Source organism: Phyllobates terribilis, unplaced genomic scaffold (genome assembly GCF_046119375.1).
Source record: "Phyllobates terribilis strain yellow unplaced genomic scaffold, ASM4611937v1 Scaffold_13__5_contigs__length_258822181, whole genome shotgun sequence".
In the NCBI taxonomy this organism is placed as follows: domain Eukaryota; kingdom Metazoa; phylum Chordata; class Amphibia; order Anura; family Dendrobatidae; genus Phyllobates; species Phyllobates terribilis.
Window position 1 is genome coordinate 138,729,066 of NW_027362773.1, and position 21,737 is coordinate 138,750,802.

General features: G+C 43.3%; 1 protein-coding gene across 1 annotated transcript in view; it reads right to left on the reverse strand.

The window, feature by feature from the left end:
- Positions 1-21,737, reverse strand: part of LOC141173626 (mucin-5AC-like) — a 97,895-nt gene that overhangs the window by 47,002 nt on the left and 29,156 nt on the right. Inside the window, exons 9-14 of the mRNA XM_073657927.1 lie at positions 12,920-13,058; positions 5,360-5,470; positions 5,188-5,257; positions 3,178-3,315; positions 2,148-2,312; positions 825-919 (exon numbers count right to left, since the gene is read on the reverse strand). Of these exons, the coding sequence (XP_073514028.1) occupies positions 825-919; positions 2,148-2,312; positions 3,178-3,315; positions 5,188-5,257; positions 5,360-5,470; positions 12,920-13,058 (718 nt within the window). The remainder of the gene's footprint in view (positions 1-824; positions 920-2,147; positions 2,313-3,177; positions 3,316-5,187; positions 5,258-5,359; positions 5,471-12,919; positions 13,059-21,737) is intronic.

Below are 21,737 nucleotides of genomic sequence, written 5' to 3' on the forward strand. Positions count from 1 at the left end.
AGCTTATTCTGAAAAGTTGCCTGAAATGACAGGTATACGTTTAATGATTTTGACGGCTGTACAATACAACTAGTTATGTCAATCAGGCAGAACTAATTTTACAAGTTGCTGCCAGCAGAGAGCAGCATCATATCCTCAACATAAGTTAAAAGGGTTATCCTCGCTTAGATCCTATATCAATATGTAGTAGGTATAATAATAATAATAATATTATCAGATACCTTCAGTTAGAAATGTAGTATAGTTCTTCTGATTCGTTATGTTGCTTACCCCATGTGCAGGGCATTGCAGTAACTTGTGTATCTATGGTTATGACTGTCATTATATGAGTGGTTGTAACCTTGGATACCTAAGCTACTGCAATGCCCTGCACATGGGGTATGCGACATAGCGAATCAGAAGAACTATAATACATTTCTAATTGGAGGTGTTTGCTAATATTATTCTTGTTACTTCCACTATAGATTAGGATAGGATCTTGGAGATGGAAATACCACTTTAAGGCTAACTCCGTGATAGTGACACATAGTGAGGCTTTATTTTACACTAAATGTTTACTGTATGCATCATATGGGCAAATATGGCGCTCAGTGGGCACTATTGGCATGATCTCACTTTATGCGGGCATGGTATGATAAGATATGGCCAGTAGAAGGTTCTGTGTACATAAAAGAAAACTCCAGCCTTATTAATACAGTGTAATAACCATAGGTAAGTAAAATTGTACCTTGGTGAAACTGTACAATGCACTTACTCCTCCAGTCTTGTAAGGTATTTTTGTATTTCCCTTATACGTTTTGTGATTAATTATATATTATATTTACCTGAGTGTAAAAATCCGGATTAACTTTAGGATGGCATTCTGCAAAGGGTCCTGCATCATCACTTAGCATTGAGCACCAATGTTTAGCGTACAGTTCTAAGAAGAAAAATACAGCATGTTACATCTGAACGTATGCATCTTTGTAGACGGTTACTGTAAATTAAATCAATTAAATGATGAATGTTAATAGATTTTTGGGAAAAAATTCAGGATGACTTGTATTTTCATTTCATGCTTTTAAAGGGTTTTGGCTAAAGTCTTACCCTAGTTGAAAAATAACATCATTACTTTGAGATAGTACAATATGAAAACAGAAAACCGCTTAAATCCCTACTATGTGCAAGGGTCCAGTAGGCGGTACTATTCAGTGATTAACAGTCTTTCTTATGACTGCACAAAAATCAATAGTTGTCAACAACTATGTAGGACCGCCCACTGGAGCATGTAAAAATTTTCATAAAATACAATAAAGATTTATATCAATCTGTTCAAATTTTTCTGCTCTATAATATGCTACACAGCAAAAAAAGGGACAGCCTTACCAACACCAGGTCTGATAACCAATGGATTAGCAGGATGCAGCAGGCCTCCATGATAAAGACGGGGGCAGCACAGGTGCAAAAAACTGATGCAAACAGCTATTCGCTAACCTACCTATTCATGGAGGGGGTGGCTGTATAGTATTAAACATGCACATGGATGGAGCTTGCATAGGAGGCCCATCGCACAGATACGTGTGATGCACAGTGTCTGCCCCAAACTGTTGGATCAGAAGGGCTGTCTAGCCCTATATAAGTGCACCCCACAAGACAGATGCCCCAATTCACCCAACCAATACTAAAGGGCCCGGCTGCATCATGCGTAAAAACAGAAAAATGCGCAATAAAAAGATGAAAATAATGTATAAAATAAATACATTACATGAGGTATTAATTGATATTTTGGCCAAAATAAGCAAGCTCGCAACCCACATCAAGGATCCTCACACTTGCAAGTCCTAACACTAAAATTAAAAATGGCTTACATAGGACAAAATTTTGTCCTATGTTAGCTATCTATAACATGCTGCCTAACGATAGAACTGTGTGCACAATGAAACAGGTTCCCTTAAAGGGCTGTATGTGTGAGACATATAAATAATTCTTTCTTACACCTATTAAAAACTTTAACTCCAAAACTTTTTATGTGTAATTGTTTTGTAGCACACAAATATGATGAGTAATTATTTATAAATGAATGGAGGTACAAATGGCTATTAGTTTGATATGTATATTTTATAATTTTATATTTAAACTCTCCTGTATTTGTTCCATGAGTAACTTACCATTTTCAATGCTGACGGCACATGGATTCTCAAAGCTGTTTGAAACAATCGGGCAGTCTGCTTGAGTCATCCAAGTGTTGGCAAAAGAAGATCCTGTTCCTTCAATCACACCGCTAAGAACTCTAAAGTCATCAGACTGTATGTTGTTAAAGTTTCCACAAAGACCTGTAAATCAAGGAATTAGTAAGAAACTATCATCTTCTTCTTGAAGCTAAAATAAAGTAAAGCACATGTCCCAGACTTCAGGCAGAGAGTAGTCGATCTCTGGGTGAGTGTCACTTTGAACTGTATCACCATCAACACGATACGAGGACAAATCAGTTGGATCGTGTGGTAGAATGGAGCCATGAGCTCACTGCTCCACCATTTTCCATCATTTAGGCCCTGGCCTTGGCTTAGAAGATGTCAATGTCTTGGCACAGGTGCCACAATAATGTCACTGCATTGTGCTGCCAGTACCTGCCCACACTGTGTGAAATGGAGAAGAGGACTTAGTCTGCCTGATCAGTTGAGTATGAACTTTATTCTTTTGCTGGGGCTGGCACAAAAGAGGCTTCATTATTTTGGAGGATTCCCTCAAGGAACATCATTGTTTTTAATGGCGGTTGCACTAAGGGAGCATTAATTCTTTCTAAAGTAGGCACTATTTGTATTAAGGAGGAACCTCAGGACTTTATTAATGGGTTAGGTGGAGTGATACTTGCCTTGCCCTGGGCTCTGGCAGCCCATGCAATGCCACTGAATCATCAGCAAGCACTGCAGTTTGTCGAATTTTAACTGTGTGTAATACACACACCATAAGTATTCAGCTACACTTGCCCGTTCTAGCAGTCGTCAAATTACTGCAAGTATGAGGTTTGCAAACTTAAGGTCACATCAACGTCTTTCAATAGAACATTGCGAAATGTGTCTGAGACTCACATGTTTGCCATCACGTGATGACCTCTTTAACCGCCTAATGGTGTCAAATTGTAAAGGTGTGTACATTGTGCAGCATTAGGATTCTACAAGATAATTAATTCATAATTACCGCAAACTTCATTTCTATAAGACGGATCCAGATTGATGTAGAGCTGCATAGTGGGCACAAGCTGGATCTGCAGCTGTAAGCCAAAGGTGGTTTGCACGATGATGAAGAATGTTGAAGGTTTGAAGATTGTAACACTGGCTGTGAGTCAAGAAAAGAAAGAAAAGAAAAAAAAAAGCTTGTCAACATCGCCTCCTGCTGGAAAAATAGTGGTTCTGCAAGAACTGAACTTCAGTTTTACTAGGATCAATTACTATAATTCTCTAATATGGCAGCAGTGAGACTTGCAGGATGATGGATATAGATAGATGATAGATAGATAGATAGATAGATAGATAGATAGATAGATAGATAGATAGATAGATATGAGGTAGATAAATAAATACGAGATAGATATATAGATAGATAGATAGATAGATAGATAGATATTTTCCTGTGAGTCTCTGTTATATTAAAATATTATTATATCTGCATTCCGAAATTAATAGAATGTAACTGTACTTCTATACCAATAAAAAAATCAAGATTTTTTTAAAAAAGTTTGTCCCAAAATAGACATCACAGGCATTTTGCTAGGATATGGCACCAATATCCTACTGGTGACACTCTGCTCACTTTATCTCTACTCAAATTCACTCAGCTTGTTCTTTACAGGCAATGACTGTCCATGAGGCCACCCGGAAAATGCCTACAGGAGATGAAAGGACATAAAATTTCACTTTGCTTAAATAATTGGTGGGGCTAACAGCAGATGCCCCCTAAGAGGTAAGCATTGGAAGGCAGGATGGTGGCTCAGTGGTTAGCACAACTGCTGTTCAGTGCTTCAGTCTTCAGTTCAAATCTCACCAAGGACAACATCTGCAAGGAGTTTGTATGTCCTTCGAGTGTTTGTGTGGGGTTTTGTGTCTAAGTGGAGTGCCAAGTTCCTGCCAGTAACATTGACTTTGGGTGCCCATTGTTCAGCTATGATCAGATATTATGCTTTCCTCATTCACAAATTTATATAGTAATACACTGGTGGTTTGTTAAATAAATGATGTGATTAATACCTGGTTAACACATGATTAATCCACCTCTCTCCTCGCTACCCCTCCGCTTTGCTCCTCTACAAATCCATTCATTTGCAAAGAATTTGGTTCAAACTACTCACATTGACCCACAAGGCCATCCATAATCTGTCGCTTCCATATATCTCTGAACTAATCTCCCGATATCTTCCTAAACGTACTCTCTGGACCTCCTTCTCTCCTCCACATTCATACTTTCCTCACCCAATCACTTTCAAGACTTTTCCAAAGTATCCCCCATCCTCTGGAATTCTGTGCCTCAACACGTCCGATTATCCGCCACATTCAGAACCTTCAGATGGAACTTAAAATCCCATCTCTTCAAGAGAACTTACAGCCTGCACTAACCCCTCTGCCATCTCATCACTAACGGAGCTGCTGCAACCCCCAACCTACTGTCTCCTTCCCCATTACCCTATAGTCTGTAAGCCCGCAAGGGTAGGGTCCTCTCCTCCTCTGCACCAGTTTGTCACTGTTAGTTTGTTCATTGTAATTTATATTTGTATGTTGTATGTAACCCCTTCCATGTACAGCACCATGGAATCAATGGTGCTCTAAAAATACATAAATAATAATAATGAGATGCTACTTCTGTCTGTACATAGTGAATCAACCGTACTGTGCCAACTACTGCCCATATAAAAGAGGTAAAAGGCCCATTCCTGTATAAGGGGCCCATTGGAGGATTTACCTCTTTCTTCTGTAGGCCAGTCCGAGCCTGTCCATAGGGAATTTAGATTGCGAGCCCTAATAGGGACAGTTACGATGTCTGTAAAGTGCTGTGAAATATGATGGAGCTATATTATAAGTAAAATAAATAAAATATACAAGCTACATGCCAGGAATGCTTGTTCTGAGACAAATCTTTTAAGCATATTCTTATTCGAGAGTAAGGTCCCTATTCAGTACATTTCTGCCTGGGCATTGGGAAAGAGGCCCATCATACCTGATGAGATTGGCAATTGGGTGTAGAGCGAATTCACATATACACTGCCACAAGGCTTTACATAGATCAACTGCAACAACAGAGTATAAAGGTTATTGTACAAAAACTATGCTCAATAAGAACTTCCATTAATCTTTAATTTTACACTATTATGTAGACTAGCTCAACTTACGTCTTTCCCGTTATTTATGATGAGTGTCACACTCCTCAGGCAGGTCTCGGTGTCTGTCAGACCACACATGCGAAGTTCTCCCAACACACTGAATGAGCTGTTATAACATGTCTAACGAGAGAGAAATACTCAAAGCACTGAAGATAAAGATTTGCGGTACATAAGAAACTTGGTCATAAAATATAATTCTCAATCTTAAAGGGTTTGTTCCCTTTAAAAACATAATTTGTCCCTCACTGCATTTTGTTAACAAAAAACAACACACTGTTGTCACCTTCCCCTGATCCACTAGTAAGTCTCAGTGTCTGGGGGCTGGCATCACGTTGATATCGCGGTAACCAATGATCTCAGCCGCTCTGAGCTGGACATTCCTTCTACACTGGAATGTTTTGGTCAGAGCCACTTAGTTCACTTATTGGCTCCTGTGCTCTCAAGATGAGGTTGGTGCCGCAACTAATGCCACATATCAGGAGCAGCGGCAAATACTCTACAGTGGACCACCGGACGTTGAGTACAGCGATGGTTGTTTTCAAACAAATTGCAGTTAGGGATGAATTCTATTTGAAATAGAACAACCCCTTTCGGTATCATACTCATAGATATACCTTGATCAGATGTTATTCTTACTATCACCTTTCCCATGGTCTGTATAAAAGTCCTGATCTTTGTCCTTATCTATTTTTCTGTTACAATCCCACCATCTTACTCCTTTTCCTGCTCTTTGTATTGCTTCCATTCTCACCCTCTTCTCTTGCTCACATGACTTCTGCCTTTGCCATGGTTGTTCAATGTCACATACCCACCTGACATGTGTCTAAGGGTTAGGTGAATAAGTCTAAGTAGGTCAGGTATGCAATGGCATGCTGCAGAACTGCACTGCCACTTATAGTTACATTTTGTCTTTGATCTTCAACCTTTTGGCTATCCTGGTCCACTGGTCAGTCATGAACAGTCAAATCTCTAGATGTGGACCACAGACTGCAGTTTTCTTCTGTCTACCCATAACCATAGTGATTATAGTCATGTAATGTCCAAGCAGAGATGAGCATATTGATTTGCGGCACTGCTGTCCATTGGCAAGGTCAGGTCTTTGGCCACTGGGATGGGAGGCTTGTGAATTTTGATTATCTGAAGTGGCGCGATGTCACCTGTGTGTCACGTCACATTAATGACATTGCGTCAGCCTAGCTAATCAAAAGTCATGCCAAGGATTCTGGAAGGTAAAAGATTTGTGAATCTGCTATCCTGAGGACAGAGACTACTGAACTGGTTGATTGACATGAGGACTAGTGAAGGGTGAGCACTAAAATGCTTGGGTTCTCGCTGCTCGAGCAGAACAAATTGTAATGCACGGGTGCTCGACCCTAAAGTCAGTGGGAAACTCGAGCATTTTTCCGGCAGAACCCCCCCCACATCCCCCTGAAAGTCTGGAGGGGGCCTAAAAATGATCAAATCGAAGGAAACAGAGCTCAAATGACATGGGAACAGTATGGGGAAGAACCCTGGAATAATCTCTGACTCTCAGGTCACTGCTGTGAACAATATTGTAAGAGCATTACGCCACTTTTACGGACTGACAATAAAACATACAAAAACAAAGCCAAAATGGATTTTCCTGGAAAAAATGTTAAGGAACTTTCTTTCCAGGGTAATGATTTGCATATTAAGCTAAATAAATAACCAAAAACAAAAATGCTCCTCCACACCTTGGGCTATGTTCACACATAGCAGTTTTTAATTCATTTTTGCACTTTTGCATTGCTTTCAACGGTGAAAAATACATTCACCGGTAATTGTAATTTTAACATTTTACTACCTTATCTGGCCATGTCGTGTGTGAGACATTATCAGACACATCCTGTTTCATTAATAAAGGAGGGACTGTGAAAGTCACAAAGCCCATTTTTACAAGGCCATCAGGTGGCCCTTACTATTGTCAGAGGGCCAGCAGGTGTCCCTCACTATTGTTAGAGGGCCATCAGTTGGCTATGCTTTGTTGTTCCCATTATTAAGGAGTGGGTCTCCTATACTGTTATTGTATTTGCAGTGACTGCAAGGGCTGCCAAAAATTAGGACGCACTTCAATATCCCTTTGAAGAGATTTAAAGGAGGGCCTCAGAAAAAAAATGTTCCAGTTATAAAGAAGTGGGTCTCCTATACTGTTATTGCGTATGCAGTGAGTTGAGGGCTGCTAAAAATTTGGATGCACTCCAATACCCCTTTGAAGAGACATAGAGGAAGGCTTCAGTACAAAAAATTGTCCTATTATAAAGGAGTGGGTCTCCTATACTGTTATTGCATATGCAGTGAGTGGCCGGGCTGCCAAAAATTTATTTGGACGTACTCCAATACACCTTTGAAAAGACATACAGGAGGGCCTCAGTAAAAAAAAGTTGTCCCATTATAAAGAAGTGGGTCTCCTATACTGTTATTGTACATGCAGTGACTGCAAGGGCAGCCAAATATTTGGACGCACTCCAATACCTCTTTGAAGAGACATACAGGAGGGCCACATTAAAAAAATTGTTACCATTATTATAAATAGTGTTATTGCATATGCAGTGACCGCAAGGCCTGCCAAAAATTAGGAACCACTCCAATATCCCTTTGAAGAGACATAGACGAGGGTCTCAGTAATAAAAAATTATCCATTATAAAAGAGTGTGTCTCCTATATTGTTATTGTGTATGCAGTGGCTGCAAGGGCTGCCAAAAATTTGGACGCGCTCCAATACCCCTTTGAAGAGATGTAGAGGAGGGCCTCATTAAAAAAAATGTTCCCATTATTAAGGATTGGGTCTCCTATACTGGTAATGCCCATGCACTTAGTTCATGGGCTGAAAAACATTTACCCCTGGGGGTATACATGAACATACTGAATGACATACAGAATGTTAGAGGTGGGCCTCTAAAAATATTTCCTACGGGCATCATAAACACCCTTAAAAAAATTATGTGGGTGTTGCATGATGGTCACTCTGTTGCTTTGGTGATGGAGGATGAGGAGAAGGAGAAGGGTGAAATAAAATAGACATCAGGAAGCGTATACCCATATCTGGGTGTGAAGAGGTGTATGGGAATAGACCCCTCCAAAAAAAACTACTGGATTTGACTTTATGTTCCGCTGCTATTATCTGGTGATATTGAGAAGTCTGGCTCAACCCAGCCCTTGTTAATTTTGATAAGAGTCAGCCTGTCAGTAATTTCAGTTGACAGGCGGATGCGCCTATCAATTATAATGCCCCCGGCGGCACTAAAAACCTGCTCTGACAAAACGCTATCGGCAGGGCTGGCCAAGGCGTAGAGAGACAGTTCATGCCATTTGTCCAGCTTGGATACCCAATAGTTATAAGGCACAGAGGAAGCACTTAGTACGGTTGGCAAGGTACTCCTTCAGCATCTTCCAAAACTTTTCCCCTCAGGCCATCCAAGCTGAACAGTCGGTATGATTGATGTGTGGGTAGTACCGTCTGTAGCGCAGGAAACCAGCTCTTGTTCCTCCTCCTTTTCCTCCTCCTCCTCATTATCACCCAATCCACATTGAGATGAGATAAGGCTGGACTGTGTAGCATCACCCTGTATACTTCCTTGCTCCATCTCATTGTGTTCCGCCTGCAATGCCTCCTCTTTTATTGTGAGCAGTGAGCGTTTCAGTAGACAGAGAAGTGGGATGGTGATGCTAATTATGGCGTCATCGCCGCTCACCATCTTGGTGAAGTCCTCAAAGTTTTGTAGGATGGCACAGATGTCAGACATCCATGCCCACTCATTAGCTCTTATGTGTGGAGGCTGACCTGAATACCGATGGGCGTTTTGAAGCTGGTACTCAACAACTCCTCACAAATCCTTCCTAATATATGCAACGTTGAGTTCCAATGCGTGGTGACATTGCACCGCAGTCGGTGAGCTGGAAGCTGCAAACGCTGATGAAGTATGGCGAGAGCAGCTGAAGCTGTAGGTGACTTTCTGAAATGGGCACACACGTGGCGTACTTTCACAAGCAGCTCAGGAAGATCCGGGAAAGTTTTGAGAAACTGCTGAACCACTAGGTTAAGCACATTGGCCAGGCATGGTAAGTGTGCGAGGTTGCCAAGCCTCAGAGCCACCACCAGGTTCCGGCCATTGTCACACACGACCATGCCTAGCCGTAAGTTCAATGGTGATAGCCACATATCTGCTTGCTCTGTTACAGCTTTCAACAACTCTGCAGAGGTATGAAGTTTGTCACCTAAGCACATTAGCTTCAGCACAGCCCATTGCCACTTGGCCGAGGCAGTGCTGCAGTGCTTCCAGCTTCGAACTGATGTGATTTCGGAGATAGAGGCTGAAGAGGAGGAGGTGCCGGAGCAGTAGAATGTGGGGGCAACCCTGATTGACCAAGGGCCCGCAATCCTCAGCGTTGGGAGGACATGTTCTGTCCCAGGGTCTGACTGGATTCCAGCTTCCACTATATTAACCCAGTGTGCCATCAGCGAGATGTACCGCCCCTGGCCACAAGCACTTGTCCACATGTCCATGGTTAGGTGGACCTTCCCAGTAACACGTGCTTGTGTAAGGCGAGGACGGCACACCAGGAGAAATAGTGGCAGCTGGGGACCAAGTACAGAGGGACGGCCGCCGCCATAAGGTTGTGGAAAGATTCCGTCTCCATTAGCCTGAAAGGCAACATTTCAAGTGCAAGCATTCGAGAAATGTGGCAGTTTAGTATTGTGGCCTGTGGGGCGTTTGCACTTGCGTTTAAAGGACTGGGGTATGGACAACTGAACGCTGCGCTAGGACATGGACATAGACATGGTTGCTGATGGTGGTGGTTGCAAGTGTGCAATGATAGATGCACGGCAGCAGGTATCTTCGCCTGTGCCATGGACAGGGGATTGGTGTGCATGCACGACAGTGGAAGAGGCAGCGGTGTCACCCGCAGACACTGTTTCTGGATCCTGGCACTCGGCCCAACTAGTCAGATGCTTTGCTGTCATGTCCCTGAGCATGAGGTGGTGGTCAGGCTGGTAATTTTGCTGCCCCTGCTGATGCTGGCATGGCAGATGTTGCAAATGACCTTTTTGGGTTAACTTGACAGTCTTTAAAAAAGAGACAGACTCGGGAAGACCTAACAGTTGTACTGGAAACATCCCTCATGATGATGTTATGGGGAACAGTTGCCCACCTTGTGTCTGTGGCCACCGCACTGCTTGTTCCTGCTTTTTGTAGTGCTATGCCTCCCTGCCCCTCTGTGCTGCTGTCCTCACTATGCATGTCACCTTACCAGATTGGGTCAGTGACTTCATCGTCCACCACCTCGTTTTCCACATACGCACCCTAAGCCTCCTCCTGACTTGCTGGCAAATGTGTCTTATCATCATCATCATCCACCTCTTGCGACAGTAATTGCACTTTCCCACCATTGCCTTTGTTTGACCGTGGCTGCTCAAATATTTGGGCATCGCTGCATGAGATCTCCTCTTGCCCCGCTTGAAGCGAGCTGGGCGAGAGGCCCGAATCTATAAATGGAAAAATGAACAGCACTTTGGAGTGTCCAAGTGTGGGATCACTTGTCTCCGGGCATTGGGCATGGTGGGAGGAAGGAGGTTCAGGGTGAGGAATATGTGGTCCAGACTCACTGACACTGGACCGTGTGGAAGATAGGGTGGTGGTGGTGGCAAACTGACTGGAAGCATTATCTGCTATCCAACCAACAACAATACTGCTCTGGGTTCAATAGTGGTGTTCCACGGCCCCCTACAAAGTGGGACAGAAGGTAGGGCGACATGATGTGGGTGCTTGTTGTGCTCCCTCAGCAGGTATAATTTCAGCTTGCCCACGGCTTCAGCCTCTGCGTGCACCATCACGTCCACTTCCCAGTCCCTTGCCATGTGACTTGCCCATTTTAAATGGAGTATAATATTTGTCACGTTCCCATAAAATGTCAGGATTATTACTGCAGTAATATAGGATCACATCTGATGACCACAGTTTTAGGCAGTGGCCTTATAGATGTGGTATTGGTCAGCGACCAAGTGTGAATATGTTGAACAACACACAACTGGCAGACTTTAAATGGAATATAATATTTGTCACGTTCCCAAAAAATGTCAGGATTATTACCGCAGTAAAATATGATCACATTAAATGATGGACAAGTTTCTCTGCTTCCACAATACAGCAATGCTATTAAATTCAAACAAATCTGTCTGTATGCTGCTAACAAGCAAATGGAGCAGTAAAAATGGTGTATTATATTTCTTTTCACCAAAATAACCAGGATTAAGAGCAAAAAGAATATTAGCCCTGATAACTAGGGCTATGGATATCAGTAACAGCAGCAGACAAGAAGTGCAATGGACCCTATTCTGTTGTATACACTCTCCACAAACTCTGCCTGTCCAACTCCTGCAGGATTAATATGCATCTAAATTATTCCTAAATCCTAAACTAAATGTTAGTTTAGATGTATATTGCTGTGGAATACCTCACTAAATCAACCTCCAATTCTCTCCCTCACTCGGCTGCAGCTCTCCCTACTCTGCTTGTCTGAAGGGTAGACTATGATGAGCATGGCGGCGCCCGGTCTTATATAGACCCGATGACGCTATGCAGCCAGCCAATCACTGTAATGCCACAACCAAAATGGCTGCGACATTACAGTGACTAGCAGGCAATCCCCGCATGTTTATTCACTGTCTAAACATCTCCAAACACGCGGGGCGGGGACTCGAGCTCCCGCCCTAGCATCCAGGAAGTACTCGTCGAGCGCTGGGCATCTCGAACAGTGAAATGCTCGGGCGAGTACCGAGCAGTTGCGAGCACGCTCACTCATCACTAATGAGGACTCCAACTGATCAACAGAACTAAGGGGCCATGATACAACTAGGATTGCTATGGCCCCTTGTGTGTTCAGAGACAAGAGATTATCTGTATACTTTGCCTTGTACTGCAGCTCAACCCAATTCAAGTGAAAAGACACTCTGCACTGCTGATCCACCAATGTGTTTCTCAACACCCCCCCCACCTATCTTAATGATAAAAAAACATTCCCATCAAAGTTTTTATCCTCTTAATATATTGCAATCATGATATTATATAGCACTGTGTACATACAATTGCTCATTTTGCCTTTCTACCCAGTTAATTATTTTGTTTTCTCTGCTCTATGTAGAAACAGGAAGTCTCTTGTCCTTGCATTTATCATCCCCTTCTTCAACTTCTGACCCAAATCCTTCCCTGCCATAGACTTTTGCAGTGACTCGTGACTTGTGCAGACAAAATTGACCTCCTGTTTCGACATAGAGTTTAGAAGGATTCAGCTAGTCAGTTTTTAATCACATGATGTCCTAGACCTGATGGAAAAGAGAAGAATTAGCTGGGTAAAATGAGCAATTGTAAGTACACAGTGCCATATAATATGGTGGTTGCAATATACCAAGAGGATAAAAACTTTGATAGTAGTACTTCCTTAAGTCATCATTGTGTTTGACCACAAAACCCATTAGCTTTTATTTTTATTTTCGGGTGATGCTTTATTGCATAATTACATAATCTTGAATTTCGATAATGTCTTTCTTACCTTTGATAGAACATAGCTGCAGTCTCCGTGGAATGTATAACGTGTAAAATCAAAGGAAGTGATATGAGATCCTCCCTCGACTGAGCAGGATCCTGGACAAGCCTTTTCTAAGCAGCTCCATTTGCCAGCTGAACAAGTGCTGATGGAAAAATGACAGCATTTTATACATTTTTGAGCAATCCAAAACACTTAATGTGAATGTCCAGCTTTGAAGATCATATTGCAATATCATATGGAAAGGCTTTCTTAATAAACCTTTATAGTGATTTAAACCTTGGTTTAATGAAACAGAACTCTGAATACCCCACTGAGATATTATATGCTGGCTACATGCAGCCACCAACAGAGGGTGCATGATTACCACATACCATATATATTATTATAGAGATAACTTTTTAACATTATGAGGAACACTCCCTCTAGTGGAGACTGCAGGCTGTTTGACAGTTATTTCAAGAGAACCTGTCACTTCGAGAAACATTATTTACCTGCAGATATAGGGTTAACCTGCAGTTATATTGGCTTACTAGAAGGAGAAAATTAAGTTTTATTCTCTCTGAAGCCACCCACATCCAGTCATTGAGGTGATGCATAAAGCGGTTACAGTCATTGCTTACTACACAGTGAGCATTGGCTGCAACCAATTACTAGCACGTTGACTGAGAGATTTCTCTTCAACATGTGTGTCCAGAGCAGGCTGTCAATTAAAATGCCAGGGAGTGATTACAGCGCAATACCTGTCTAGTGAGCAATGACTGTTATTGCTCCCTGCTCCACCCCTATGACTGGAAACGGGTGGCTGCAGGGAGAATAAAATTTAATTTTCTCCCTGCTGTCATTCATCTGGTAAGGCTAGGGTCACACTGCCATATATTCTCTCATCAGAGAAAATTAAGTTGATTATGCAAATCACATTCTAATGAAACTCTGATCTTGTGATCCGATTCTCTTGGATGTAGAGAAGATGGAGAAAAAAAAATTCTCCATCTTCTCCATTCTGTCAGTCCGTGGAAATCAGATTGTACTCAGATGTTATCTGAGTGCAGTCTGATGTTTTCCAGGCACTCACTGACTTGCATGACCGAGTGCAATTCAAATATCGGACATAACTCATGCATGCAGCCATTTTTTACCCGGATCGGCTCTGCCCGATGGATATATCAGACATATGCACGGCTCCAAAGCATAACATATAAATGCAGAGGAACTGGAACTCTATATTGGAGGAGCAAGGCTCATACTGCTATTAATATTTATGGAGAAATTATCTATCCAATAAAGAATTTACATATATATATATCTATATATATATATATAGATATATATATATACTGTATATGCACACAGTGGTGTGAAAAAGTGTTTGCCCCCCTCCTGATTTCTTATTCTTTTGCATGTTTGTCACACTTAAATTTTTCCGATCACAAAACAAATTTAAATATTTGACAAAGATAACACAAGTAAACACAAAATGCAGCTATTAAATTAAGGTCTTTACATTGTGTTCCAAATTATTATGCAAATAATATTTTCTCAGATTTTCCCAAATTACCTATATGAATTGCAGTCATTGTAATTTTCCAGTCAAATAACTATTAGAGTACAATTGAAAGGTTTTTGTATAAACTGCCTATGATAATAGTATTTTTAAAAAAATAAAAAACTCAAACTGCACTCAAAATGCATGTTCCAAATTATTATGCACAGCAGTTTTCAACCTTTTCATTTTAATAAAGAACAAAAAAATGGTCATTTTTGAAATTATAAGCATTAGCAGGTTATTACAAACTGAAATCAAACAGTTTTCAACTCAAAACTTTATTCTAGGTGATGTTACATTTGCACATAGGACCCCTTGTTCGAAAGGAGCTTGTGAACTCTCTCGTCCATTGAATTTGTCAGGTTTTGGATGGTTTCTGCTTCAATTGTTTTGCATGAGGACAGAATACCCTCCCAGAGCTGTTGCTTAGATGTGAACTGCCTCCCGCCATCATAGACACTCCTTTTGATGATGCTCCAGAGGTTCTCAATGGGGTTGAGGTCAGGGGAGCATGGGTGCCACACCATAAGTTTGTCCCATTTTATGCCCATAGCAGCCAGAGATGCAGATGTGTTATGTGCAGCATGAGACGGGGCATTATCATGCATGAAATGATCTCGATGGTCCAGATGGATGGAGTGGAGGATGGCTGGTTGATGGACACCCCATGCAAACACGGCTACGGCGCTAACAAGGAGGAGGTGGAGTAATGTTTTGGGCTGGAATCTTGGGGAGAGAGATTGTCGGCCCTTTTAGGATCCCTGAAGGGGTAAAAATGAACTCCATAATGTATGTTGAGTTTCTCAAACAGCACTTCCTTCCATGGGTCAAGAAGAAGAACCGTGCATTCCGCAGCAAGATCATTTTCATGCATGATAATGTCCCGTCTCATGCTGCACATAACACATCTGCATCTCTGGCTGCTATGGGCATAAAAGGGGACAAACTTATGGTGTGGCACCCATGCTCCCCTGACCTCAACCCCATTGAGAACCTCTGGAGCATCATCAAAAGGAGTGTCTATGATGGCGGGAGGCAGTTCACATCTAAGCAACAGCTCTGGGAGGGTATTCTGTCCTCATGCAAAACAATTAAAGCAGAAACCATCCAAAACATGACAAATTCAATGGACGAGAGAGTTCAGAAGCTCCTTTCGAACAAGGGGTCCTATGTGCAAATGTAACATCACCTAGAATAAAGTTTTGAGTTGAAAACTGTTTGATTTCAGTTTGTAATAACCTGCTAATGCTTATAATTTCAAAAATGACCATTTTTTTGTTCTTTATTAAAATGAAAAGGTTGAAAACTCTGCTGTGCATAATAATTTGGAACATGCATTTTGAGTGCAGTTTGAGTTTTTTATTTTTTTTTAAAATATACTGTTATCATAGGCAGTTTGTACAAAAACCTTTCAATTGTACTCTAATAGTTATTTGACTGGAAAATTACAATGACTGCAATTCATATAGGTAATTTGGGAAAATCTGAGAAAATATTATTTGCATAATAATTTGGAATACAGTGTATTATTAAGGGAAAAAGAAATCCAAACCTACAGGGCCCTGTGTGAAAAAAGTGATTGTCCTCCCTCCCCTAAAACATAAATTAACTGTCGTTTATCACATCTTTGGGAAGCTGAGTTCAATTTCCCTAGCCACTCACAGGCCTGATTACTGCCACACCTGTCCTCAATTAAGAAATCACTTAAATATGACCTGCCTTACTAAGTGAAGTAGACTAAAAGATCCTCAAAAGCTACACATCATGCTACAATCAAAAGAAATTGAGGAACAAATGAGAAACAATGTAATTGAGATCTATCAGTCTGGAAAAGGTTATAAATAGTGTTGAGCCACCCCCGTAGTGTTCGCGTTCGGTTTGGTTCGTCGAACACCCGTGTGTTCGCCGAACTGTTCATCGAACTGTTCGTCGAACACCTTCGAACACCGTTAAAACCAATGGCAGGCAAACAAAAACACATAGAAACACATAGAAAACACCTTCAAAGGTGTCCAAAAGCTGACAAACTGCTCAGAAGACACAACTAACACATGGAAAAGTGACAAGTACATATAGTCATGCGAAAAGAAAAGAGGTGGAGGAGTAAAAGGAGGGGGAGACACAGATATAGGCATGTCATGCCCTTCTAAAATCCAAAAAGTGAGAAGCCGAGACGGCCAGTCCGCTCCTGCCCGTGCCACCTCCGTGTCGCCGGGTTTGTGCCAGAGCCGCGGTGAACCCTGACAGCCAGCCCCCCTCTCCCAATACTGGTGCCTGTCCGCTGGTGGGTCGAGAGAGCCCCCCTGTGGTGGAGGCAGCTCTAAGCTTTTTAATTTAAATTGTCCCTCTAATTTGAATGAATACACTTTAAATCCATTTACAAGGATCTATTGGAGGGCAAGTCTCATGCCAGCAGCCGCGTAATTCCAGCTCCAGTAGCGTCCACTAAAGCTGCTGCAGTTAAAAAGCTTTTATAAGGATCGAGCTCGGCTGTCCACCGCAAGGCATCCTAGTGCCAGTCCCAGCCCCTATGCCTTGGGGTGCCTCCTGATGCTCTTCACTAAGTATCCCGTGGTCCCGAAGCATTTCCTTTGAAAAAATTAAGTGTCCAAACTACAGGTGGTGTAGCTTGCTTAACAGCCGGGATAATCCGCTGACTAGCAGACACTGCTACTAGGCACAAAGTATTTCCTGGGCTAGATGCAGTTAAAAATTTGTAAGTAGATACTCTCGTTGGATGCTGAGAAAGCATTCCATAGAGTCTCCTGGCACGCCATATATGATTCTCTTAAAAAGCTTGGGGTAGGGGTCTAGGGGACCCTTTTATAGCCAAAATCACGGCCCTGTATCACAATACGTCACCTAGGCTGAAGATAAATGGAACTGTAGCACCGAGGGCTCGGTTGCTACAGACGTATTGCACCTCACCCAGAGGTGTGATATCTCACTCTCAGATAAGGATGGAGTGTGGATCAGGACCCGACACCTGCATGCATTACACCACATTGCCGTGGGGCAGGGCGACCAATATGCCCCTGAGATGGGCACGACAGTCCCTGTCCCTGGCTGGAGTGGGGGGAGGGAACACTGAGGAAGGGGAACCCTGCAGTGCAGGAGCAGGGAGGAAGCAGTTCCTGGGTGCATTGAGAAGGGAGTATAAAAGGTGGGCACCATCTTAGTTCAGTGCAGAGAAGTCTGAGCAGAAGTGGCAGGGAGCAGGGGCTCTGCATGAGCTCTGCTCCGGAGGCGGGCCTAGTAACAGAGGCCCAGGCCTGCAAGAGGGAGAAGGAAGGAAGAGGAGCGGAGAAGGCTCCAGGAACGAGGAATGAAGGGATCCCAGGGGTGCGGACGGGCGAGTCGCCACCGCACGCCCGAATTCACCTGCGTGGAGGGGTCAGGCCAAAGGGGGAGACCGGTCCCCGAACTAGTGGAGGCAGGAAACGACCCTCAGCTAGAAACCGGAGGCTCTGACATTTTATGTGGCGCAGCCCCTTGCTCCACCCGCTAGGAAGGCACCACATAGGGTCAGGGAAACTGGCACCAAGTTTACCAAGAGGAGGCCCGAGGCAGCCGGACAGAAGTGTTGGTAAGAAAGGCCAGACAAAGGACACACAAAGGGGGTCCTGTGAAGCGCTCCAAAGTTATCTGGGAGTTGTCTGAGCCCCTCACCTGGTGAGCACAGTACGACGTGGGCAGCCGTTACCTGCAGACGTGGTCTGGATAATAAGAACTGTGAGTAAAGGCCCTGAACTGCATCACTGACTCCGTGTCGTTACTGCTGCTGCCCTGCACCATCACCCCCATCCTCCGCATACACTGCCCTGAGGCTATACTCCTCCCGTGGGGAGTTATGCTACGCTCTGCTGCACCCACAACACCAGCCTTAGCGGTCTGCCCTGTAGCGGCGGTTCACTCTGACCGCAATCCACGGGTGGCGTAGTCGGACATTTAAACATCAAAACCACATAAATAGTTCCGCCACTGGTTTGACCGCCCTGAGCCACGGAACCGGATCGCCGCCACGAAGACTACAACCACCAGCATCCACCAAAAAGTGTCCGGCTCCAGGTGTCCCAAGGCCCAGGGGGTGCGTCAGAACATTTTCATCACCTTTCACAATCACCAATGGGACAAGGCAGGGATGTCCTCTGTCCCCTCTCTTATACATCCTAGTGACGGAGCACCTGCTCTCATCAATTCGCCATAACCCCAATATTAGGTGGATTGAGGTGGGAGGCACCGAGTACAAGTGCTCTCTATTTGCTGATGATGTCCTAGTATATATCACTCAATCACATATATCCATCCCTGCTGTTATGGCTGAAATAGATCACTTTGTTACATGGTAAAATTTTAAAATCAATGCAGCGAAGTCTGAGGCCCTCGATGTCTCCCTCCCTAAATCCATATAGGATTCCATTCAGTCCAACTTTCCCTTTGCCTGGCCCTCACAGGGTATCAAATACTTAGGAATTCCTATTCATAGAGACCTCTCCCATCTATGTTATCTTAATTTTGGGCCCTTTATTGAACAATTCCATACAGACCACGGTTGGCAAGTTAGAACTGTAAGATTCACTACGTGAACAACTGGTGTTTTGTGGAAAAGCACATGTACACCGCGTTCCAAATTATTATGCAAAAAGTGTTTAGGAGTGATAAGGGAAGAATTTGTTTGTTTGTCAGTTAAACTCATTGATGGTGATGTGTGTCAGGGCTCTTTATATCACTGTAAGCAATTGCAGACACCTGTGCTAATTAGTTTGGCAGGTGTGTCCAATGAAAGGCAAGACTACTTAAGAAGGCTCTCTCACATTATTAAGCAGCCTACATTTTCTGCCAAAATGGGAAAGAAAAAGGATGTGTCGGCTGCTGAGAAGCAACAAATTGTGGAGTGTTTAGGTCAAGGCATGACTACAATCAACATTGTGCGATGATCAGGATGAAGTGTCTTGGCAATCAAGAAGTATGTAGCTGATTCACAGTACACACGTGTGCGTGCTGATAAGGGCAAATTGAGGACTCTTTCCTACAGGCAATTACGTCAGGTTGAAACAGCAGCGGCAAAAAAGCCTTGTCATAGCAGCAGACAAGTTTTTGAAGCTGCTTGTGCCTCCAACATCCCCCGAACAACAAGATGCAGGGTCCTTCAGAGGTTTGCAGCTGTGCATATGCCATCCTGTCGACCTCCTCTATCCACTTCACACAAGCAGAAACGGCTCCAGTGGGCCAAACATTACATGAAGACTGATTTCAAAACTGTTTTGTTCACGGATGAGTGCCGTGCAGCGCTCGATGGTCCAGATGAATGGAGTGGAGGATGGCTGGTTGATGGACACCCCACGCAAACACGGCTACAGCGCCAACAAGGAGGAGGTGGAGTAATGTTTTGGGCTGGAATCATGGGGAGAGAGATTGTCGGCCCCTTTAGGATCCCTGAAGGCGCTAAAGATGAACTCCATAATGTATGTGGATTTTCTCAAACAGCACTTCCTGCCATGGTTCAAGAAGAAGAACCGTGTATTTCACAGCAAGATCATTTTTCTGCATGATAATGCACCATCTCATGCTGCACATAAAACATCTGCATCTCTGGCTGATATGGGCATAAAAGGGGACAAACTTATGGTGTGACCCCCATGCTCCCCTGACCTCTACCCCATTCAGAACCTTTGGAGCATCATTAAAAGGAGTGTCTATGATGGCGGGAGGCAGTTCACATCTAAGCAACAGCTCTGGGAGGGTATTCTGTCCTCATGCAAAACAATTGAAGCAGAAACCATCCAAAACCTGACAAATTCAATGGACGAGAGAGTTCAGAAGCTCCTTTCGAACAAGGGGTCCTATGTGAAAATGTAACATCACCTAGAATAAAGTTTTGAGTTGAAAACTGTTTGATTTCAGTTTCTAACAACCTGCTAATGCTTATAATTTCAAAAATGACCATTTTTTTGGTCTTTATTAAAATGAAAAGGTTGATCGAAAGTTTGGGGGATCTAAGAGTGTGGCAACCCAGTAGTCATGATTACTTCGAATTCTGACAATATGAGGGTCATGCTGCAGGTAGTGCAGCAAGAAGGCACTTATGTGTCTTGCGCATCTCGGAGCCCCAAAATTATTTTCCGGGCTAGATGCAGCTAAAAATTATTTTTAATTTTAAATCTGGTGAAGCTTATTATAGATGGCCTAATAGGATCAGTGCTGCACACTGCTACAAAGCCCAAATTATTTTCCAGTCAAGATACAGATAAACATGATTAGTAATTTGAAAGCTTAAAACGGTTGGTAGGGTGATTTTAACCAATCATCAAGCTTTTACTCTCCCCAGGATGACACAGGGGTAGAAAAGTCGTTTCGGATCCATGATTTGTTCATCTTTATGAACGTGAGTCTGTCTACATTATCAGTGGAGAGCCGCGTGCGCTTATCTGTCAGCACACCACCAGCAGCGCTGAACACACGTTCAGACAGAACGCTGGCTGCGGGGCATGACAAGATCTCCAAGGCGTAAGTGGCTAGCTCCGGCCATTTATCCAGATTGGAAGCCCAAAAAGAGCAAGGGTCCAGTGACACAGTCGTGGCTTCAATGTTTACTTGGAGATACTCCTGTACCATCGTCTCTAGGCGTTGACTATGTGTCAGACTTCTTGTCTCCTGTGGCCTTGCAAAGGATGGGCTAAAAAAGTGGTGAAATGATTCCGCAAAATTGATGTTACCAGCAGATACTGTGGTTCTGTTACGGTTTGAGTGCTGAACACTTGACGGTCCCACGGTTGGCAAGTTGGAACTGTGAGATTCACTACGTGCACCACTGGTATTTTGTGGAAAAGCACATGTAAGATTCTGCAACAGTCTCTGCTGATACTCCTGCATGCGTGCATCCCTTTCTATGGCAGGAATAATTTCTGCAAATTTACTTTTGTACCGGGGATCTAACAGTGTGGCAACCCAGTAGTCAGGATTATTTCTAATTCTCACAATTCGAGGGTCATGTTGCAGGTAGTGCAGCAAGAAGGCACTCATGTGTGTTGCGCATCCAGGAGCACCAAGTCCCTGTTGTGTTGGTGGCGAGGTAGCAATCATGCTTCCTTCCTCTGTCCTCTCCCCCCAACCTCGCACAACAGAAATGTGATCAAGGTCTCCCTCATCTGATGAGTCTTCCATCAGTTCGTCCTCCACTTCTTCCTGGGCTCCTGCACCTTCCTCACTAGTTTGGCTGCTACCATGCGCCCTGGTAAAATCATCTCCCCCACCCTCACATGCCTGCCGCCTTGGTGC